The sequence below is a fragment of the Lissotriton vulgaris genome, chromosome 3_1, assembly GCF_964263255.1.
Source record: "Lissotriton vulgaris chromosome 3_1, aLisVul1.2, whole genome shotgun sequence".
NCBI classification, from domain to species: Eukaryota; Metazoa; Chordata; class Amphibia; order Caudata; family Salamandridae; genus Lissotriton; species Lissotriton vulgaris.
This window is the reverse complement of record NC_141689.1, coordinates 16,460,834-16,482,170: the sequence shown is the minus strand read 5'-3', so window position 1 is coordinate 16,482,170 and position 21,337 is coordinate 16,460,834. Positions and strand designations below refer to the sequence as shown.

At 44.6% G+C, this 21,337-nt stretch overlaps 1 protein-coding gene across 1 annotated transcript in view; it reads left to right on the top strand.

The window, feature by feature from the left end:
- The window catches only part of LOC147725831 (uncharacterized), a 166,909-nt gene extending 159,916 nt beyond the window's left edge, over positions 1-6,993 (top strand). Inside the window, exon 8 of the mRNA XM_086960005.1 lies at positions 6,834-6,993. Within this exon, the coding sequence (XP_086816131.1) occupies positions 6,834-6,843 (10 nt within the window). The 3' untranslated portion in view covers positions 6,844-6,993. The remainder of the gene's footprint in view (positions 1-6,833) is intronic.
- The last annotated feature ends 14,344 nt before the right edge of the window (positions 6,994-21,337 follow it).

The following is a 21,337-nucleotide window of genomic DNA, read 5'->3' as shown; positions in this document are numbered from 1 at the left end:
CGTTGCCAGAATTAGTATTATCCAGTAGTAGTATCCAAGTCGTATGACACCTTACTCAACATGTTTTGATAAAGCTAAACCAAAGATAGCATTTAACCGCGAGGTTCATAATGCACTTAAGAGTATATGGTATGGCAATATCATGAAACAGCTAAAGGACATTGTTCCGAAAGCTGCAGACAGGCTCAGCTCATGCAAGAGCACCATCTCACTTGAAACCAAGCACTCTGCCTCCAGGATTGTCGAGGCCTGCCATAGGAGTGACTTATAGGTTACCATGTGTCCATATATGTTAGATATAGATATACTATCTCTAAGTAAGAGGCGGTTACACCAACTTACCCCAGCTGAGTGATCAGCCAGTTGTGTAAAATAGCTAAGCCAGGCCAGGGGTGGCACAATACATGCTGCAGCCCCTGGTAGGCCTTGGATACACCTATGCCCTGGGTACCTAGGGTACACTGTTACAGGGGCCAATAAGGTGAACCACTTCCAATTGGCAATGCACCTAGAGTGCATTGGCATTAATTTAGAGAGAGAACAGCAGGCTGTGGGTCTGATTAGCAGGCCCACAGCCACATTAAGTCGGAAACCAGTGAAGCAAAAAGCAGAAATTTGGGGTGACCATAGGATAGCAGACCCTACTCTCCTACACTCCAGTTATGCATTCAAAGTAAATGTCGATGAACCTAAATGCCCCTTTTTCAGCTTAACATTTAATTTTATTGACCCAATCTTCGATTCGTTTTGAAAGACTACCCTGAAGCATTACACAGCAGTACGCCTACAACCACAATGACCGGCAGCGTGGGTTCTAGGAACAGGTCTCATATACACAGCTTCAATGCCTACAACCCGGGGGCTGGCGGCAATGTCTGGATTGTCTAAACAAACCTATCTACATTAATAACATCTAAGATAAAAGAAGAACAAGGAAAACCCCTCCCCTTCCACCAAAAAAAGGAAAACAAAAGGGGTCCTGCACCGGTCGAGGCCCAACTCACAGTTAAACAGCCCGCCATGAGCTATTAGCCTTCCTTTCTGACATGAACCAGTACATGCGGGGCATCGTTACCTCCTTTGCTTCAGGAATCAAATGCAATATTTGAAGATATTTGAGGCACGTTACTTCCCTGAGCTCCTTTGACAGTAATTGACTGAAAGGGGTCCATAAATCTGCAGAGGTCTCATCCATGTGGTCTTGGTCTAGAGAGAGGGGTTCGATGGCTAGAGTCAACCAAAGTCTGTGTAGCCAGACTGTGTGGTCCGGGACGTTCATGGTTTCCCATTGTGCAACAAGTGTTTGTCTTGCTGCTAGTAGTGCCAACACCATCTGCTTACCCCTCAATGAGCGAAGGGGAAATGTGAGCCCATTTGGTAGCCCCAGTAGTTTCTACGCCGGAAAGTGTGGGATTTCTGTATCAAAGGCTTTGTCAATGTCAGTCAGTACCACCTGCCAGACACGCTCCAATCTTGGGCAGTGCTAGAGCAAGTGCACCATAGAGCCGGTAAGCCACACCCCCTCCAACACTTGTCAATGTGATTTTTGTCCCAGCTGTGAATGCGAGAATGCATGAGATACCAGTATGATGTAACTTTGAAAGCTTATTCAGCCCTAGCAGTGTTATTAGCTGTGTGATGTTCCCTATAGTGGATGTTCTCCACTCTTTGTCAGAGAGGGCCCCACTCAACTTCTCCTCCCAGCTTAATTGACCCTTTGTATGCCCTCTTTCTGCCCAGTGGAGTGCAAAGTGTACTGTTCTGAGCTCAGATGTTTGTAATCTGTTTTGCATATTAACCATTTCTCAAAGGGAGTGAGCAGTCGAGAGGCCTGCGCCAGGTATGGTAGTGAAGTGACCCAGTGTCTGAGATGCAGGTCGTGGAATTCATCAGGTTTAGGCAGATCATCGTCCGATATCAGTTGCTCATAGGGAAGAATGCCTTGAACAACAAACAGCGAGCCTACCCTTTTACTCCCTGCTTCCCTCTATCTCAGGTTTGCAGCCCCCTGAGAAATCTGGATTGCCCAAATCGGGGGCATTGGGGAGGAAAATGTTGTCTGGCCCCTTTTAAGCACCAGGGCATCCCACACTTTTAGTGTCACCGCGGTAACTGGAGAAGAGTAGAGACCCCAAGGCTCTTAACTTACGCGGCAGCCAGGCCTCCGTCCATATATTTTCTCCAGCTACTGACTGATCAATAAAGTTCCAGTGTTTTTCGGAGAGAGGACGATTCCACTAAACAATATACAAAGGTGGGAGGTTTGAAGATATCTATGCACTAAGGGGAGGGTCACATCTCCATCTTGCTTGGACTGTGGAATTTGCGATAAGGGTAAGCGCAAATGTTTCTGTCACCAGACAAATGTATTGATAACTATTTGTAAGATGCGCAGAGCCACCGGGGGGTTACCAGAGGCAAAGTCTGGAAAATGTATAGAATCTGCAGTAGTACAGTCATTTTAACAGCAGCTAGAGGCCAAAACCAGACCACTTTCAGTCTCGACTATCCATCCAAACAGGTAGCTACACCGTACTCTGTTGAATGCTTTCTCCACGTCTATTGACAAAAATAGGGCTTCCTTATGAGATCTACGCACATTTTCCATAATATGTAAGAGGTGCTTTGTGTTATCTCCCCCCTGTCGAGTGGGGATAAGCCTGACCTGGGTCAATCTGATCCGCTATCAGCTGGTTCAGAAGGGCCACCAATATCACTGTGAAGAGTTTGGCGTCCAAGTTAAGTAGAGCTATTGGGTGGTAGGAACACACTGACTTGGATTTTTGTGAGATTTGAAGATCACCAAAATTGCCACTTCCGCCATGGAGTCAGAGACCGCACCACTCTCCAGAAAGGAGTTGAATAGTCGCGTCAGCAAGGACGCCAACTCCTTGCAGAAGGTTTTATAGAATAGAGAAGGATACCTGTTGCGGCCTGGGGCTTTGTTCAATTTCAACCCAGCAGTGGCCGAGATAACTTCCTCCGGGTGTATGGGCTTGTCAAGTTGGTTCCCCTGCTCCCTGGGGAGGCGTGTGAGTTTGCTTGTCTCAAGGAATGCGCCTGCATCTTGATGTACTGTATCCTCCTTGGTGTATAGAGACTGATAGAACTGCCTAAATGTTTAAGCTATCTGAGTGTCTGTGTGCACTTCCTTGCCTGAGGACTTCTTGATCAAAGGTATAGCCCCTCCAGCTCTCTCACCTCCTGTTCTATGCTCTGCTGCACTTCCCTGTGCTTTCTATTGTCGGAGAATTATAGGGCTAGAAATTCCCCCTTACTACTAACTTCAGAGCCTCCCAAATCGCAGCCAGCGAAGTACGCTCCCTATCATTGTGTTGTATGTATTCTACAACTTTTCCTCGCATCTCCTTCACCATGCTTGGTGATCATAACAGGCCCTCCCGAAGGTGGCACCTCGCATAAATGTCAAGTCAAGTCAAGTCAATAGATTTATATAGCGCGCTACATACCCATAGGGTCTCAAGGCGCTTGAGGAAGGGTGGGGAATTACTTGTCGAATATCCAAGTTTTAAGTTGCTTTCTGAATGCTAGGTGGTTTGAGTAAGGCGAAGGTGAGTGGGAAGAGAGTTCCAAGTTTTAGCTGCCAGGTAGGAGAAGGATCTACCTCCCATGGTGGTTTTGTTGATGCGAGGTACAGTGGCAAGGGCTAGGTTGGAGGATCGTAGCTGACGGGAGGGGGTGTAGAAGGATAGTCGTGTGTTCAGGCATTCGGGTCCAAGTTCGTAAAGTGCTTTGTGTGCGTGGGTTAGGATGCGGAAAGTAATCCTCTTATTTACGGGGAGCCAGTGGAGGTTTTTCAGGTGACCAGAGATGTGTTCTTTACGCGGGATGTCTAGTATGAGCCTGGCTGAAGCGTTCTGGATGCGTTGGAGTTTTTTCTGGAGTTTTGCGGTGGTACCGGCGTATAGGGTGTTTCCGTAGTCCAGGCGGCTCGTGACCAGTGCGTGGGTGACCGTTTATCTAGTTTCGGTGGGGATCCAGCGAAATGTTTTTTTGAGCATGCGAAGAATGTTGAAGCAAGATGATGAAACGGCGTTGACTTGTCTGGTCATCGAGAGTGAGGAGTCCAGGATGACGCCCAGGTTCCGTGCGTGGTCTGTCGGGATGGGTGCTTTTCCAAGGGCCTCTGGCCACCAAGAGTCATCCCAGGCGGAGGGGGAGGTGCCTAAGATGAGGACTTCTGTTTTGTCTGAGTTCAGTTTCAGACGGCTGTGCTTCATCCACTCGGCTACTTCTTTCATTCCTTCGTGTAAGTTGGTTTTGGCGGTGTTAGGGTCTTTGGTGAGTGAGAGGATCAGTTGAGTGTCGTCAGCGTAGGAGATGATGTTGAGGTTGTGTTGGCGAGCGATGGCCGCAAGGGGGCTCATGTATACGTTGGAGAGGGTGGGGCTGAGTGAAGATCCTTGTGGCACGCCACAAATGACTTCAGTAGCCTCTGACTTGAATGGTGGGAGGCGGACTCTCTGGGTTCTTCTGGGTTCTTACGTTTGGCTTCACCTGCTTGGATTGTGACTGTGATTAGAGCATGGTCTGACAGAGAGTGTGGTTCTATAGATGACTCCCACACCCTAGGCAGAAGTGATGTAGAAACCAGGAAGTGATCTAGTCATGCGTAGGATTTGTGCGCAGCTGAGTAGTGTGTGAAGTCTTGTGTCTCTGGGTATTGAACGCGCCAAATATCATGCAGCCCACTCTCTGCAAGCCTTTGTTTATCCTCTGGGGAGAGTGCTCCAGTCTGTGCAAGTCTCTGGCAAGAGCCATCCATAACATTATCCATCACTACATTGAAATCACCTCCTATAAGAATTGCTGCGTCAGATGATGCTCGCCCCTCCGAGAGAGTCCTAATAAGAAAGGGTTCTTGATGCATGTTGGTGTGTAGATGTTGATTAGGGTGAAAAGAGTGGAATACCATTGAATCCTAGGTGCAAGAACCCTCACTCTCACTTCATAAAGAGTTGAGAAGAACCCACAATCAGTTTAACCAATGCAAACCTGGCATAAGTAAGGCCCAGAACCCCCAATTGGTGTACCAATGCAAACCTGGCATAACAAAGCCCCAGAAACCCCAATCGGTGTAACCAATGCACACCTGGCATAAGCAGGGCCCAGAACCCCCCAATCAATGTAAACAATACAAACCTGGTATAAGCAAGTCCCAGAACCCCCTAATCAGTGCAATCAATGCAAACCTGTAATAAGCAGGGCCCACAACCCCCATCCAGAGAAACCAAAGCAAACCTCGTAGAAGCAGGGTCCAGAACAACCAATCGATGTACCCAATGCAAACCTGGCATAAGCAGGTCCCAGAATTCCCAATCGGTGTATTCAATGCAAACCTGGCATAAGCAGGACCCTGAACTCCCAATCAGCGTAACAAATGCAAACCTGGCATAAGCAGGGCCCAGAACCCCCATTCGGCATAACCACTGTAAATCTGGCATTACCAAGGCCCAGAACCCCCAATCGGTGTAACCATAGCAAACATGGCAGAAGCAAGGCCCAGAACCCCCAAACGTGTACCAAATGCAAACATGGCATAAGCAGGTCCCGGAACTCCAAATCAGTGTAACCAATGCAAACCTGGCATAAGCAGGACCCAGAACCCCCACCTAGCGTAACAAATGAAAACCTTGCATAAGCAGGGCCCAGAACCCATAATCAGCATAACCACTGCAAACCTGGCACAAGCAACGCCCAGAACCCCCAATTGGTGTAACTATAGCAAACCTTGCATAAGTAAGGCCCTGAACCCTCAATCAGCTAACAAATGGAAACCTGGCATAAACAGGGCCCAGATCCTCTTACCGGCATAACCACTGCAAACCTGGCATAAGCAACACCCATAACTCCCAATTGGTGTAACCATAACAAATCTGGCGTTAGCAGGGCCCAAAACCCCCAATCAGAGTAACCAATGCAAACCTGGCATAAGCAGGTGTCAGAACCCCCAATCAGTGTAACCAACGCAAACCTGGCATAAGCAGGTTCCAGAACCCCTAATCAGAGTAACCAATGCAAACCTGGCATAAGCAGGGCCAAGAACCCCCGATCAAAGTAACCAATGCACACATGGCATAAGCAGGGCCCAGAACCCCCGATCAGAGTAACCAATGCACACATGGCATAAGCAGGGCCCAGAACCCCCCATCAGAGTAACCAATGCAAAACTGGCATAAGCAAGTTCCAGAACCCCCAATCAGTGTAAGCAATGCCCTAAAGGAAAACGGAATGCATTTAAAAAGAAAAATTGTTATAGGGGCTGGGGTAGTGTCACTCTGAATGAGGTGCATGAAAACACACTGGACAGTGGCTTGTTTATTTTCGGTGCCTGGATGGGGCCCCTGCATGATGTCTGACTGTTTCTTCTATTCTGCACATGTAAATGCTTGTTTATCTTGGGTGTATGCCTGTGGCTACTGCATGATGTCTGACTGTTTCTTGTATTCTTCTCCTGAGTATGCTTGTTTATTTCGGGTGTCTGGCTGGGGTTCCTGTTAGCTAAATGTTTCTTCTATTCTGCTCATGTGCATGTTTGTTTATTTTGGGTGTATGCCTAGGGGCCTTGCATTTTGTGTGCCTGGGGCCCCGGCATTATATCTGACTGTTTCTTCTATTCTTTTCCTGTGCATGTTTGTTTATTTTGGGTGTCTGCTTGGGGCCCCTGAATTATGTCTGCTTGGGGCCCCTGCATTATGTCTGCCTGGGGCCCCTGCATTATGTCTGCCTGGGGCCCCTGCAATATGTATTGCATTGTATTTCTTCTCCTCTGTATAATCTCCTCTCCATTATCTCATTCTTCTGTTTCATAGCTCTCCTTAACAGACATCGAGCCATGCCAAGTAATCCGCCGATGATGAAACCCAGGAGCACCTGTGCAGTAACAATAAATAGAAGATTTCTAAGTCAGCGCCTTCAGTGCCTGTTAGGAGCACTGATGTGTTTATCGTGACTCCGCATTTCATGATTGTCTTGCGGGTTCTATCAGTTGTCTTTTTATTTCAGCTCTGCATGTCATGATTATTTTATGTTATTACAAATATCTTGCTCACTGCTTCTTGTTGGGATTGTTATAAAAAGTGACACAGCTCTGTGGGACTCATAATTCTGCAGGACATTGACACCTGTTCTTTAGAATTAACGGATTATTATAGGAGCATTCATGGACATGCCATATAAGACACCTGCTACCTGCCCATAGTGCAGTCACTAGACTTCCTTTTGTTACACCCTACAGAGACTGGGGCAGGAGCAGGGAGTTTAGAAATGTGGATCTGAGGAGTTCTGTGAAGGGAAGCAGCTGCCTCAATAAGAAAGACCCCACACCTTTGGAAACAATAATTAAAATCAAATCTGGACCCCCTCTGCCCCCCACATGATGGAGACCCTGGTCACCACTCTTCTTCCACCATCACTGCTTGTTTAACCCCCTTGCCCTACTCTGTGCTGCAACTTTACCATCAGAAAACAGTACAAGCCACTCATATTTTTGAATAAAACTAACGTGGTTCCACTGAACCCTGTAAACTACAGACCACATTGCTTCTCCCCTACCTAGGTAAAAATTGGGAAACCTTAGTAGATAAACAGCTCTCCTTCTGCTTGGAAACTACTGCCATCCTAGATATGTCCCAATCAGGTTTTAGAGCTTCACATAGTGAAGAAGCCGCACTGATGGCGGTGCTGGACACCATTGGACTCTCCTTGATGACAGTCTTGTTTTCATGTTTGTGCTGCTCGCCTTACCAGCATCATTCAACGCTTTCTCTTCATCCATCATGATTCAGAGTTTTACAGAGATTGATATCTGTGGGAAATCTCTAGTGTCGATCTGTTATTTCCTTAGCGATCAGCCTCATACAATACACCTGGGACCAATTCAATCTTGAGGATTTTCCCTAGGCAAAGAGGAACTTCAGAGCTCCTCGCTGAGTCCCAAACTCTTTCATACACATGGAGCCCGACTAGATCGAGTGGTAAGGTCTTGTAACTTCAATGCCATCTCATACACAGATGGCACGGAATCGCTCAGCTCCTTGGGTCCAAACTCGAATCTTCAAGATACAGATTTTGAGAATTTAAGAGGAAAGCCACTTTCCTAGATATCCCAGGATTGTCTACAGTTGAATATCAACACAACAGACTTTCTGCTGTTCGGCAAGGCCTGCACGTACTGGTTAGACAACTGGTAAGTGTCCAAACTGGGTATCATCTAAAAAAAGTGGTCACAAATCTCAGCATTGAGCGACTGGTGCATGGATGATATAGTTTGTAACCAGAGTCAGAGGCACTCTATGTGGTCGCTTGACTTGGGTTTGGAAGCCTCCTTAATAAGGGCCGACAGAGTAAATCTGAAATATCATTCACAGCGTATCATCGAACGCTGTCCTGTTCGCTGATACACCATGCCTCTGACTCTGGTTACAAACTACATCATCCATTCACCAGTCGCTCACCGTCCAACATTTAGCCCTGATAAAGTTAAATCTTTGAACAAAACGCGTTGGCTGATGTGTGTTTATCAACCACATGGATTGTTACAAATAAAGATTGATGCAAAAAAGACACTGATCAAGCTTAGTTATTTAAGCAATATTGTCGGGGGAGTGCACCACTCCATTCCACTCCAAAAATCTCATCATTGACTTCAAATCAGGGAACACTATATCTTCAACCTCCTGTGCTTGGTGCATAATCCCTATCCAGTGAGGGACCTGCATATCTTCAAAACAACCCCCACCCACATGTCCCTACCAGAATGCTTCCTGCTTCGCATTTATGTTGCCAAATATGGTGACGATCTTTTTCTTCAATCGGTTCACATCACTGGAATAGACTACCTCTACAAATCTGTGCATGCCCTGACTTTGGCTGCTTCAAAAACTGGCTTTTTTTAATGTACTAGTTGTCCATTCCTCTTCTTCACCTGGATTGTGCTCCAATGCCAAGATACCCCTTTGGTGGTGATTCTCTGTGCTATATTAAGTGTTTATAACACAACATAACCTTGGTCCCTGAAACAACATGAGAGCATCCATTGGGCACCAGACCCTGAGTGCACCCAGAGTGCTCCGGGCATGCCAAGACATGGGTCCTGTGCTTTCCATGCCGCTAGAGTCAAGCTAGCCTTACTGATGAGGGGTGAAACCCTGAAATCATTCTTAGGATTTGTGTTTCCAGTCAAGGGAGGATCTGTCCTGGCAGTTTGGGCTGGACTGTTACCATAGGGAGCAGGGTCAAGATTGATTTGCATATGGCTGAGTTGAAACTGGAATTGCATGGTGAGAAAAAAAAATGATAGATTTAGGTCCAGATCTCTGTGCACCAGATCCTGGGAACCCACTGCCCTACTTTCCAACTTGTTTCTGGTGTGTTCGATCCCCTTTTCCCAGATAAAAACAGTGATTAACATTAAAAGGAGTAAATCCCTCACCCCACTTAGTTTATGAATACTTGTGCCTTTCTGGGTGCCTCCTCAACTTTGGCAGATATTTATGCCTCTGTGCAAAGATTTCCAAACCCAGTAATTTCTGTTGGGACATCTGCTGTGAAAGCTACATGGGAGTGCATGAATCAGTGCCGTGGGTTTGCACCTGTAGAGGATGGTGTGTGTGCCAGTAAATGCCTGATTGCAAGTTCCCTATTAATTAAATGATAATAATCACAGATTTGAGGTAATGCTTGGGAAAATCCACAACAGCGTTGTACAAAGTTGGAAATGAACACTCTGGCGATCTTTAATATGTCAAAAGTTCCTTCCTTGATGTCTGCTGCACCATCCTCCACAGCCCAACCGAGGCGCTCTCTTTCCCTGAGTCCTTTGTGTCATTGCTGACAGTGGCTCTCCTGTACCTTCCAGGACAAAACTCAATGTGATTGGTGTGTATTGATTCCATAGTGCTCTGAAGCCAATAACTGGTTAATTCAATATGATGATTTTCCAATAGACAGACTTCCATGTTTGCTGCCACAAATATAATTAGATTGTGTTTACTACTAATATTAAATATTCATGTTTATCAATACATTTGAGGGTCTGTCATTTGTTTCAAGTATGTAAGTGTGGTATTGGGTTTTTCAGACCTACATATTCTGTAAAACTGCATAACACCGTAAAACAGAAGTTGGCACGGAAACTGGAAATGCAAAAGACAAGTTTATTAAGACCCCATGGGGTGGTGGTACATTCCTACAGCACCCTTTGGCAATGCAAGAAGTATCACACCGAACATCGGTGCGCGACCTCTTTTATACAGTTTTACAGTAATAAAAAGAATGGGAGTAACACATTTTCTCAGTTTAGGTACATATAAGGACATTTTTTGAACACAGCCAGCTTGTGGAAGGGGTTTAAACACCACTGTTAGGGGCACATTCCTGAGTGATGACCATCCACTAATACAGAGGTAATGACTGCGCATGTGCAAGCTTGACCAGTACTAAAAATAGCCTGTTGCTGGGCAAGTGAGATGGTCAGTGATATAGAGGAAGGACAATAGGGCATGCTGACCACGAGGTAGCGCGTTCATGTAAAAAGGACGCCAGTAATTCAAAATGGCCCCAGAATAACATAGTCAAGATAAGGGGAAATTTGTGTAGCAAAGCTGAACGCTAACCCGATCATCGTCAAATTACGACAGATGACCCTTTTAGCGTTTAGCTGAAGCTACCTCATAATGGACGTAATCAGGATATTCATCGTCAGTATTGATCAGCATAATATTTGTTACTTCTCGATTAATAATTTGCTCATTCTTAGCAATGGCTCGTTTAGATGGAATGCAAACAGTAATACACATGGAACATAACATAGGGCCACATTGAATACATAGGCAAAAGAAGAAGAGTATCCCAATTAATATACATAAAATTGTTAACAGTTTCCAACCCCAAGTACTGAGCAAAGTCCAGAACTAACCCACGAGTGTCCATGTACCATTGTCAGGATGTATTTCAGCAGCTATTTTGTGCAATTTGGAAATAGCATCATATACAGAAGGTGAGTTATCAGGGACTTACACACAACAACTACTTCCGATAATACGGCATGCACCCCCATGATCAGCTAATACTACATCTAGAACCATTCGGTTCTGGAGCGTTACAATTCTGGTAATTTGAAGTTCCTCAGTCAGATTCCCTAATGCAAAAACTGTTTCATTGGTAACAGCTTCCACAACACGTGTTAGCCGTCTTATTTTCCTACTATTCAGGGCAGCACCAACAAATGAGAAGAGGCCTAAATTAAAATCAACATATTGCTGCAGGGAGGTATCTGTTTGATCTATTTCGTCAATTGCTAATGTTCTCTTCACTCTGTTTAGTATAAAATCATGGTATAACACAAAGTCATTATGATACATAGGTGGGGCAATAAACACAGGGGGTAATACGAAAGATATATAACATGTTCCTAACCATCCAATAGGAAGTCGGTGATAACCTTTATTTTCACAAATGAAGTAAGTGTTTTGCGAGGCCACAAAAGCAATACCATTTGGAGTGTCAAAAGTAAGAGTAGTATTACATTCACTTCTTCCTACTGGGATAGTACCTTTATTTTGGACACATAAATCAGCTTTGGTATCAATGACTGTAATCACATGTATGGCAGACATTTATATTTCTTTCATTGGTGTAAACTCGAGGCAATGATATATTATCTGGCCGATATTCTTCCCATTCAAATTTAGTTCCTTCTGCTTGCGGATATCCATCTCTGTCATTATAACAAATTTTTGTAATTTAGAAATCGCGAGAGCTCCAACATGTGCCAATCCATGTGTCATTTGTACCATTGCTTGCAAGTAAGCTGCATGCAATTTCCATCTCTCCATATCATTGCTTCTCCAACAACCCTCATCATCCAACACTCCCTCCGTTGCCCAGGTTGCGAGTTCTGCTTCAGACGCTGATTTCTGAATGTCTAGTATCTTCTCTCTAGCATCATGCCATCGCTCAGCCTGTGATTTCACCACATACATCGGCGAGGCATTTTGTAACATAGCAGTTTTCCTCGCTATGCGATCTGCAAAGGCATTTCCTTGTCCTACTTTGTCTGTAACTTTCTTATGTGCACTGCATTTAATTATCACTACTTTCTTTGGACATAGTAGCGCATTCAGGAGATCACGCACTAGTTCTCCATGCATAATGTGCATTCCGTGTGAAGTCAAAAACCCTCGCTCTCTCCAGAGTAGGCCAAAATCAGGCGCTACTCCAAAGGCGTACCGGCTATCAGTATAGATGTTCACACATAAACCAGCACTTAATTCACATGCTCTTATTAAGGCTATCAATTCAGCTGCTTGGGCCGATTTCTGTGGTATTCGTGCTGCTTTTACCACTGTCTTAAGTGTCGTGATCGCATATCCTGCAGAAGTTGTACCATCTGGCAGCCTTAAACACGATCCATCAACCCACAGTTCCCCATCTACATCTGGAAGTGGCGTATCCTGTAAGTCAATACGACCCTTCGTTTGTTCTTCAGTCAGGAAAACACAATCATGGTGTTCTTCCTCCTGGCCCTCAGCAACTGGATACGGCAATAAAGTAGCAGGGTTCAAAGTGGCACATCTATTCAGTGTAATATGTTGCGCCAACAATGTTAAAAGTGCACTTTTTAAGTACTGGGATTTTGTTTAGTTTAACGGAGCGTCTACCGCGTGGGGAACTAACACCAACAATTTTTGTGACAAGACTATTCCCTCACTCTGTCGTATAGCCACTGCTGTTGCTGCAACTGCTCGAAAACACCCAGGTAAACCTCGTGCTACAGGATCAAGTACTGCTGAGAAATACGCACAAGTTCTCTGTTTGTCCCTGTGTGTCTGCACTAAAACTGACAATGCACACCCATCTTTCTCGTGTACATATAATGTAAAGATCTTTGTATAATCTGGTGTACCTAGCACTGGTGCAGAACAAAGGGCTTGTCTCAATTGTTAAAAGACATTCTGACATTCATCTTTCCATTCAAGGGGAATCGGTGTAGTTTTGGACATCAATGCTAACAAAGGTTTTATAATGTGTGAAAACCCCATTATCCACTGCCTAAAAAAAGACGTTACTCCTATAAAAGCATGAACATCTTTCTGAGTGCGAGGGAATGGTGTATCTAAAATTGCTTGGATTCGATCAGATGTCAATGCACGTCCCTCCTTAGACAAAAGATGACCGAAGGTAGGTCACCTTTGGTCTACAATATTGAAGCTTTTTCCGAGAAACCTTGTGATTATTCTAGGCAAGAAAAGAAAGCAAGGCAAGACTACTCTCTTCACATTGTTCCTGCGTATCTGCTGCAAGTAGAATATCATCGACATACTGAATGAGAGCCAATCCAGACTGAAAATCAAAAGAATCGAGCTGTCTTTTTAAAGCCTGACTATAATTGCTAGGACTTTCAGTGTAACCTTGAGGAACTCGACAAAATCTATATGATTTATTATTTAATGTGAAACCAAACAAATATCGGCTATCAGGGTGAATGGGGATCGAAAAGAAGGCGTTTTTCAAGTCAATGACAGTGAAGGTAGTGGCCGTGGGCAGAATCAAAGTAAGTATGGTTGTAATATCAGACACCACGGGATACTGTGGTACCACTATCTTATTAATTTCCCTCAAATCAATAATGAAACAATAGATTTAATGTCTGTATCTTTCTTTAAAATCAGATGAATCGGGCTGTTACACACATTATAGGGGACTTCTTCCACCACGCCTGCAATAATCAAATTATGTACAATATGCATGTCAGAATCGGTCTTTATGGGCCGCTGTCCGCGCAATGCGTGGGGTTTGGCTGCCTCATTTCCTTGAACCACAAATCCCAGAGGTCCAAGGGTGAAGCTGCGCGAGACGTTAGCCGCGCAGCCCAGGAAACATAAGCCAGACTTGCAGCGAAAACGGAGCCGATAATTCTTGTGGTGAGCCGGAGAGAAGAGAGGTCGTGCGTTCTTGGTAGAAACCGTGAGTAGGAGTTTCTGTGTGTTTACCGGCTGGAGACACACGGAGTCGGAAATCAGCTAAACTTACGCTGTGTGTATTTTTGGGGAACGGACACGGCCGTGTTCGTCAGTTTCCCCATTTGACTCCTTTGAAGCACTTGTGTTGGTTTTCCCGAAGGCTAGATAATCGCGGCTGCGTTCTCTCGCATGGGGAAATCTTTTGGAAGGAAAGTATACAATTTGGAGAGAACAATTCCAGAATAGATATTGAATGTTGTACATTGGGGAATACAAACAAAGCTCACAGTGAAGTGAGTGTTACATGACTGCTAAATACGGACGAGTGCAAGTTCTCTCTCCCTGGAGGGGATAAACTCTACCGAATATACAGCTTTATAATTTTGATTGCGGGAAGAAGCATATCTAAGGTGCAGTTAACCTTCAGCCTATCGTTTATTCTCTGTTTCCTTTCGACAACCTGTTTGTGCTTTATTTCAAACTGCAGGAGAGGAACCAGGGGAGTACCTAGTTATAACGGAAGAGTGGAACAAGGCAGAACATTGTCAGGAATTGGTAGGTGAGGTATTATAAGAAGCTTAGAGTGTATGGTGAAGCTGTTGTATATTTCATGTGCACCCCTTTGTTCCTTTCTTCCCAGACTGTTACCACTGATAGGACCTTCCCTCCCTCTCCTGCATACAAAGATTTTGAGTTTTCCTTTTCAGGTATGCTTGAGTAAGATTGTGAAAAGAGTCTTATTCACCAACCTGGTTCACACAGGTTTCCTAGCGCCAAGATGCTCCCTCCGGAGCGAACGTCGCGCTCTAGAAATACCCCACCAAATAACACCAAATATACCAAATAGGGTGATTCAGAATCCTAGGGTAGATAGGGAGGGGTGTGAAGCTAAATACCTTGTCTTTGTCATTTCAGATCTCCCTCCCCGCTGTCCCCTTCCTTTCCCGCGATCGCGGAACCCTCCTACTGGTCTGTGATTTATGCCCGGCCACGGGTTGGTTGCGTGAGCGTGGGTATAGGAGTTTCGGCACAGCCCCGAGGAGAAGTGTGTCGGAGCCTGACAATGCATCAGAGCAATTTCACCTTCCCTGGAGATTTTATACTGCGGTGCACAAGGCAAAGATGCCCCCTCCTTAACAGTGATACGTATGGGAGGGATAATCATCTGTCCCACATCTGTATCTGAAATAGCCCATAAAGTTTTTGGAAGAGACGCTAACTCTCAGTCTCTTGCATGAGACACACTCTCATTACACCTGGGTAATTCTCATTCAAAATGACCCGTACCCCTTCAGGAGCACAGCGTATAGTTGCTCGAAAATATTTAAGCATATCTATTCCCATGATATTATCTGGAGTGTTTGGTGACAACAAAAACGGGCATGGGGCAGCAAATTTATCAATATGAAATGTAATGGGTTGTGACAATGGGCTAAGAGAGGGTGTTCCATCGAACCCTATCGATGTAATTATTTCGCCAGACAGGGGAGCCCTTGGAACCAAGTGTTTGGACAGAGCACTACGAGTAGCTCCTGTATCGACCAGAAACTGATCAGTAGAACCCAAAACATGCGCTGATACATATGGACCCCTTTGATCTACTGGTACTTCAACCGATTCCACACCCCATCCTACGCAATCCTATGCATGTGCATAATCCTGGGACTCAGTAAGCTCGCCCTCAGCTATCTGATACTAATTTCGTCAATCAAAAGTATTATGATCAGCCTGACCACGGCCCCTCGCTTCAAACCTACCACGGTCATTCGCTCCACCCCTTGAACCTGAATAACTATTCCGCGTCCTTCCACCTCCTCTACCACGCTGATTACGCTGTTCTCGAAGCACCGGACAGTCTGAAGCCCAATGTCCAAACTGTTTACAGTATGCACACTGGTCCTCAGAAATGTCAGAACGAACGGAAGACGTAACATACGATCCACGTCTGCCCCTATCATTCCCACTCGGCTGTGTAGCATAAACCTGAGCCAACGTCACCTTCGTCTATAATTCCTTCGCTTTCTTATGAGTACTTTCTTTAGCCTCCAATTCCTGTCGCTCATAATACTGAGCCATAGTCAATAAAGAAGCAGGGGTCGCCGTGGTCCAGGAACTTTCACTAGTCTTTAAATGTTTTGCAATCTCCGGTAGGAGGTTTGATACATATGTGTCAACGAACAAATGCCTACCCGTATCCTCAGTTAATATTTGCCCACTGTAATCATGGAATGCTTCCTCAAAACGTGAGAAGAAGTCAGAAACCGATTCGTCCGCTTTCTGCTTGCAAGAGGCTAACATGGTCCAATCAATCTTTTTAGGAGGGACAAGCGTTTTTAATTTATTCAAAATAGCCGTCGGAAGATCAAAAATTAATTGACATGGCTTTCACGCGGGCACACTATCCAAGTTAACTTGGACTAAGGCTTTCCAATCTGCACCCAAAATCACTCGATTATCGAACTTACGAATCGCCCTCCACATATCAGAAGGCAATATTAACCCGAAGAAAAGGTCGATATCAACTAATTTCATAACACACGAGGAAATGGCCCCTTCCACCCCTTCATAGAAGGCTTCCGGATTCTTACGAGGGTCAGGCAGAGCAGCCTTAAGTGCCATAACATCTGTTCTGTTCCACGGCGTGTAAACCCAATTATATATAAAATAACCTTTCGCATTTACAAACGTTTTATCATCATCTGTACCTTGCCCTTTAGGAGGAACATATAAAAGTGCAGCTTCACGCATAGGCATAATATGAACTGTAGAACTCTTATCGGCTCCAAAGATAGGACACTCTTTGGATATCTCCATCGATCCAGGCGCAGGCGCGTCTGATGCCTTTTCCGCCTCCCGCAATCTTAACGTCTCATCCCTTAGCTGGACCAACCATTGGAAAAACGGATCCGCATCTGTAAGAACAAAAAGACCTTTACGCAAATTCTCACGTCCAACTCATACATCCTTAGGCTCCAGATCAGTTGAATATTTTCTAAATCGTTCTACAACTTCATCTCCAAAATGGCTCAGGAAATACAACCGTTCTCGCTCAGACCACTTACGCATATGGTCATCAATCTCTGAAATAGATATCGACCTAAGATTAAGTTTTCGAGCAAACCCCTGCAATTCCGCAGCTCGATCAACACTTAGCCTGGTACGACTACCCCCTTGATCATCTTCGTCCGAATCCTCAGTCAGGGCCGTAGGTGGAACGTACGGGGGCGGGCAACAGTCTAATAAGGAAAAATCATCCGATTCATTAGTAAGAACAGGATAAAGAGGACGTCGAATAGGAAATTGACCATTCATTTGCAAATTACGTTCCCGTGCCTCCCTCTCTTTCTTTTACTGCAACTCTTTTTTCTCCAGCTGTAAAGCTTTATCACGAGCAGCCTTTCGCTGCTCTTTGTCCGCCAAGGCTTGTTCAGGCTTCATTCGTTCACGCACCGCTTTCTCCCACATACGTACATAATCAAACATATCCTGTCTAGACCTGCGCTGAAACAAACATTGCTCCACATACTGAACCTTTCGTAAATCAAACGACCCATGTAGTGGCCATTGCAATTCATGGTCGGCTCTAGTATATTTGTGCCACAATGTACTGTACATAATAGGGGGAAGGCAAAATTTAACGTACATTTCACAATTAGGTGTCCCCTCTGGGGGAGCCGGCTGAGATCATTTAATCGATAATTGGTACCTTTTCCAAGATAGCACATTCCTCGAAGTGTGCTTAAAACAGGCATGTCAAAATATCACGAAAACGCAATATTACATAAAATGGCACTTAATATTCTTTACACATGGTGTGCCGTTCAAGAAAATACAAAATCGGAGAAATATCTCTACATTGCCTGCCTATGTGAGGTGCACTCCACATATAACTCAAATCATAGAACCAAATGTTAGCTAACTCAAACAAATCAAAAAGCCACAGTAAGTGTCCGTAGACTATTTTACCAATCAACAGCTTACCAAATTCTCAAGTATCCAGGTTCCAGCTGCCAAGTTCTTTAATCGAATCAGCCAAACAGGCACTGTACGACAACCCAACCGATCAGGATCTTAGTCGAGGACCGGCGCCACCTGGAAGGTCAGATTAGAAGGAAAGGAAAAAAACACCGTGGGTGCCAAGACTCGGGTCACTCAGTGGCAGCGTACGCGTCCATGGCGAGTTTCCAATCCTTCGTCACGACCTCTCCTTCGGGAATCCGAGTCGCTGATAAGTCCCTTCGTGGTCGCCAATTTGTGGTATTGGGTTTTTCAGGCCTACATATTCTGTAAAACTGCATAACACCGTAAAAAAGAAGTTGGCACGGAAACTGGAAATGCAAAAGACAAGTTTATTAAGACCCCATGGGGTGGTGGTACATTCCTAAAGCACCCTTCGGCAAGGCAAGAAGTATCACACCGAACATCGGTGCGCAACCTCTTTTATACAGTTTTACAGTAATAGAAAGAATGGGAGTAACACATTTGCTCAGTTTAGGTACATATAAGGACATTTTTAGAACACAGCCAGCTTGTGGGAGGGGTTTAAACACCACTGGTCAGTTTGGGGCACATTCCTGAGTGATGACCATCCACTAATACAGAGGTAATGACTGCGCATGTGAAAGCTTGACCAGTACTAAAAATCGCCTGTTGCTGTACAAGTGAGATGGCCAGTGATATAGAGGAAGGATAATAGGGCATGCTGACCACGAGGTAGCGCGTTCATGTAAAATGGACGCCAGTAATTCAAAATGGCCCCTGAATAACATAGTCAAGATAAGGGGAAATTTGTGTAGCAAAGCTGAACGCTAACCCGATCATCTCAAATTACGACATAAGTAGCTTGTAAAGTATGACCAGAGCTATGGTGCATCGAAGCCTGGTATTGGACTGCCAGGTTTAAAAGTTTAAGAGGGGGAGGTAGTGGGAGTGGAAAGCAAGGAGATTTGTTTTCAATATACATAGGGTTAAAGAAACATTATAGCTAGGTGAAAATGTCAGTGACAAAGTAACGTTTTGACCTAAAAAGCATTGAAAGTTTCCAAGTAACTATAACTTGCGTCTCCCTGCGGACAATATTTTTTTACTACTTGTAAAGCCAACCCCTTGCTGCATACTGCAGTGCACTGGACAGGCCCTGCAGTCAAGCCCCCAGAGGAAGCAAACCCTTCGGCCATGTGCAGCAGGTGGGGTTTAACCAAAGGGCCTGGCTTTTCAGCATCCAACTATACACTAACCACAGCCTTCTAAAAGACTGAAATATAAAAAGAAAACTTATTGGTTTATCAAGAGGTGACCATATGTAAATGTGTGTGTATATTACCTACTGGCGCTTGCCAGTAGGTAGTTATAGTTAGGACCTATTTTCTATAGAAAATCCGCAACATTCTATTTGGAATAACTTTGGCGACGGTCAACGAATCTTCGCGAGATTCTCAAAACTGGTGCGGTGCTCCGGTCTGCTCCTATCCTCAGAGTATTGAGGTGATTTGTGAAGCGGAGGCTGAGAAAAAATGGAGGGTCTCAAAACATGTTTCCCCATGCAATTTTCCATATGTACCGTTTATTGCAGCTACAGCCCGAACAGCTGAATGGAAGTACACCAAATTTGGCAAAGTCTTATTCCTTGTTTCAGACTTGTGCCTTTTGCTTATATGGTGTAAATCTATTCAGTAGTTCCTGAGAAAATTACAATTAAAAGTACATTTATATCTATGGCCTTGTTGGATGGGCAGATTATGAGCGCACTGTCCCGATCACGTGCAGAATGCTTATTGGCTGTGAAGTGGTTGTCAACATTCAAAACCAAGTGTTGGCAGCCATTTGGTGCCTCGATTGCAGCAAAGCTCCAGAAATTAGTGGAACAAGTGTTTAAAATGTATAAAGGGGGAAGGTAAGAAATATGTTGACCCTCTAGATCTGCTTAGAGGGACTCACAAGGACCCCTAGGGCCCAAAAAAGATATATATATATATATATTTTTTAAATGGAGAAACGTGCGGTGGGTGTATGGATCCGGCGTAAAAAACAATAAAACTGAAGCACTGGCTCCTGTGCTTGTTTAAAAATTAGCTACTTGGGAAGGAGGAATCCCGGGGTCTAAAATATTGCATTTGAAGCGGGGGCCGAGAAAAAAGGGGGGTCTAAAAACGTGTTTTCCCAATGCAACTTTCCATAGGAACCATTCATCGTGGCTACAGCCCAAACTGCTGAACGGAATTACACCAAATTTGGCAAAGTGGTAGTCCTTGGTTCAGACTCGCGCCTTCTGCTTTAATGGAGTAAATTCGTTCAGAAGTTCCTGAGAAAATGACAATTAAAAGTACTCATATATCTATGGCCTTGGTGGATCCACGCATCTTGCGCGCACTCTAAGCGAACCATCCCGATCACGTCAAGTCAGTGGAACAAGTGTGCAAAATGTATAAAGGGGGCAGGTTAGAAATAACTTGATCCTCTATTCCTGCTTAGAGGGTCCCAAAACGACTCCCAAGGTCTAAAAACAGCAAAGTGCACTTAGGGTGCGTTGATCATGCTATGAACAAACAAATACAACTAAGTATGAGCTGTAATATTTAGCTTCCGGGAGGGCCAAATTCCGGGGGCAAACTATTTACATTTTATGGGGGCCCAGAGGGGCTTGCTAGCTCTAGGGATCGGCACTCTTTGGGGCTAAAACATTGCATGTTAGCAGCTCCCCATGTGTAAAAGCAATGCCGGCCCCCGAAGGATGCAGGGAGCCAGCTGGGAAAAGTGACATCACTTTTCCAAAGGTTACCTTCATAAGCAGTTCCATTCCTACCCCAGTCAAAGTGCCTAAGTCACTGCAACCACAGTGCACAATTATGAGGTCAGGGTGTTGGCGATGTAAAAAGGATTTAACCAATGACATCAATTGGTGCCACTTTAACCCTCTCTTTCCAATCCATTTAATGTTTACATTTGGCAAACCTAAGTCTTTGTCAATAGCTCTATTTTTTATGTACCTTTGGCTCCAGAAAATATAGCTGTGTACCACAATCCACACTCTAAGCATCTTGAAAGGAGGTCTGGATGCACTCAGATGGTCTCTGTAAATGAAATGGCAGTTTGTAAAGTAAGATTTTTCTAAAATGGTGGCTAAGGTGCAGTTTTTAAAAAAGAATAGACATGATTGGCTGTTTAAAAATATTTTAGTCTGAAAAGTAGGGTGCATGTTTCTGTTTTTTAAAAGCATGTTTCTTATTGGTTAAGAACAACTGTTTGAATGGAACATTACATTAGATAAGGTAATATTTTGAAAAGTCAAGCACACTTGCTGTTTGGATTAGCAACATTGTGTGCTGAACTTGTGACCTGTGTGGTGAGTTGAG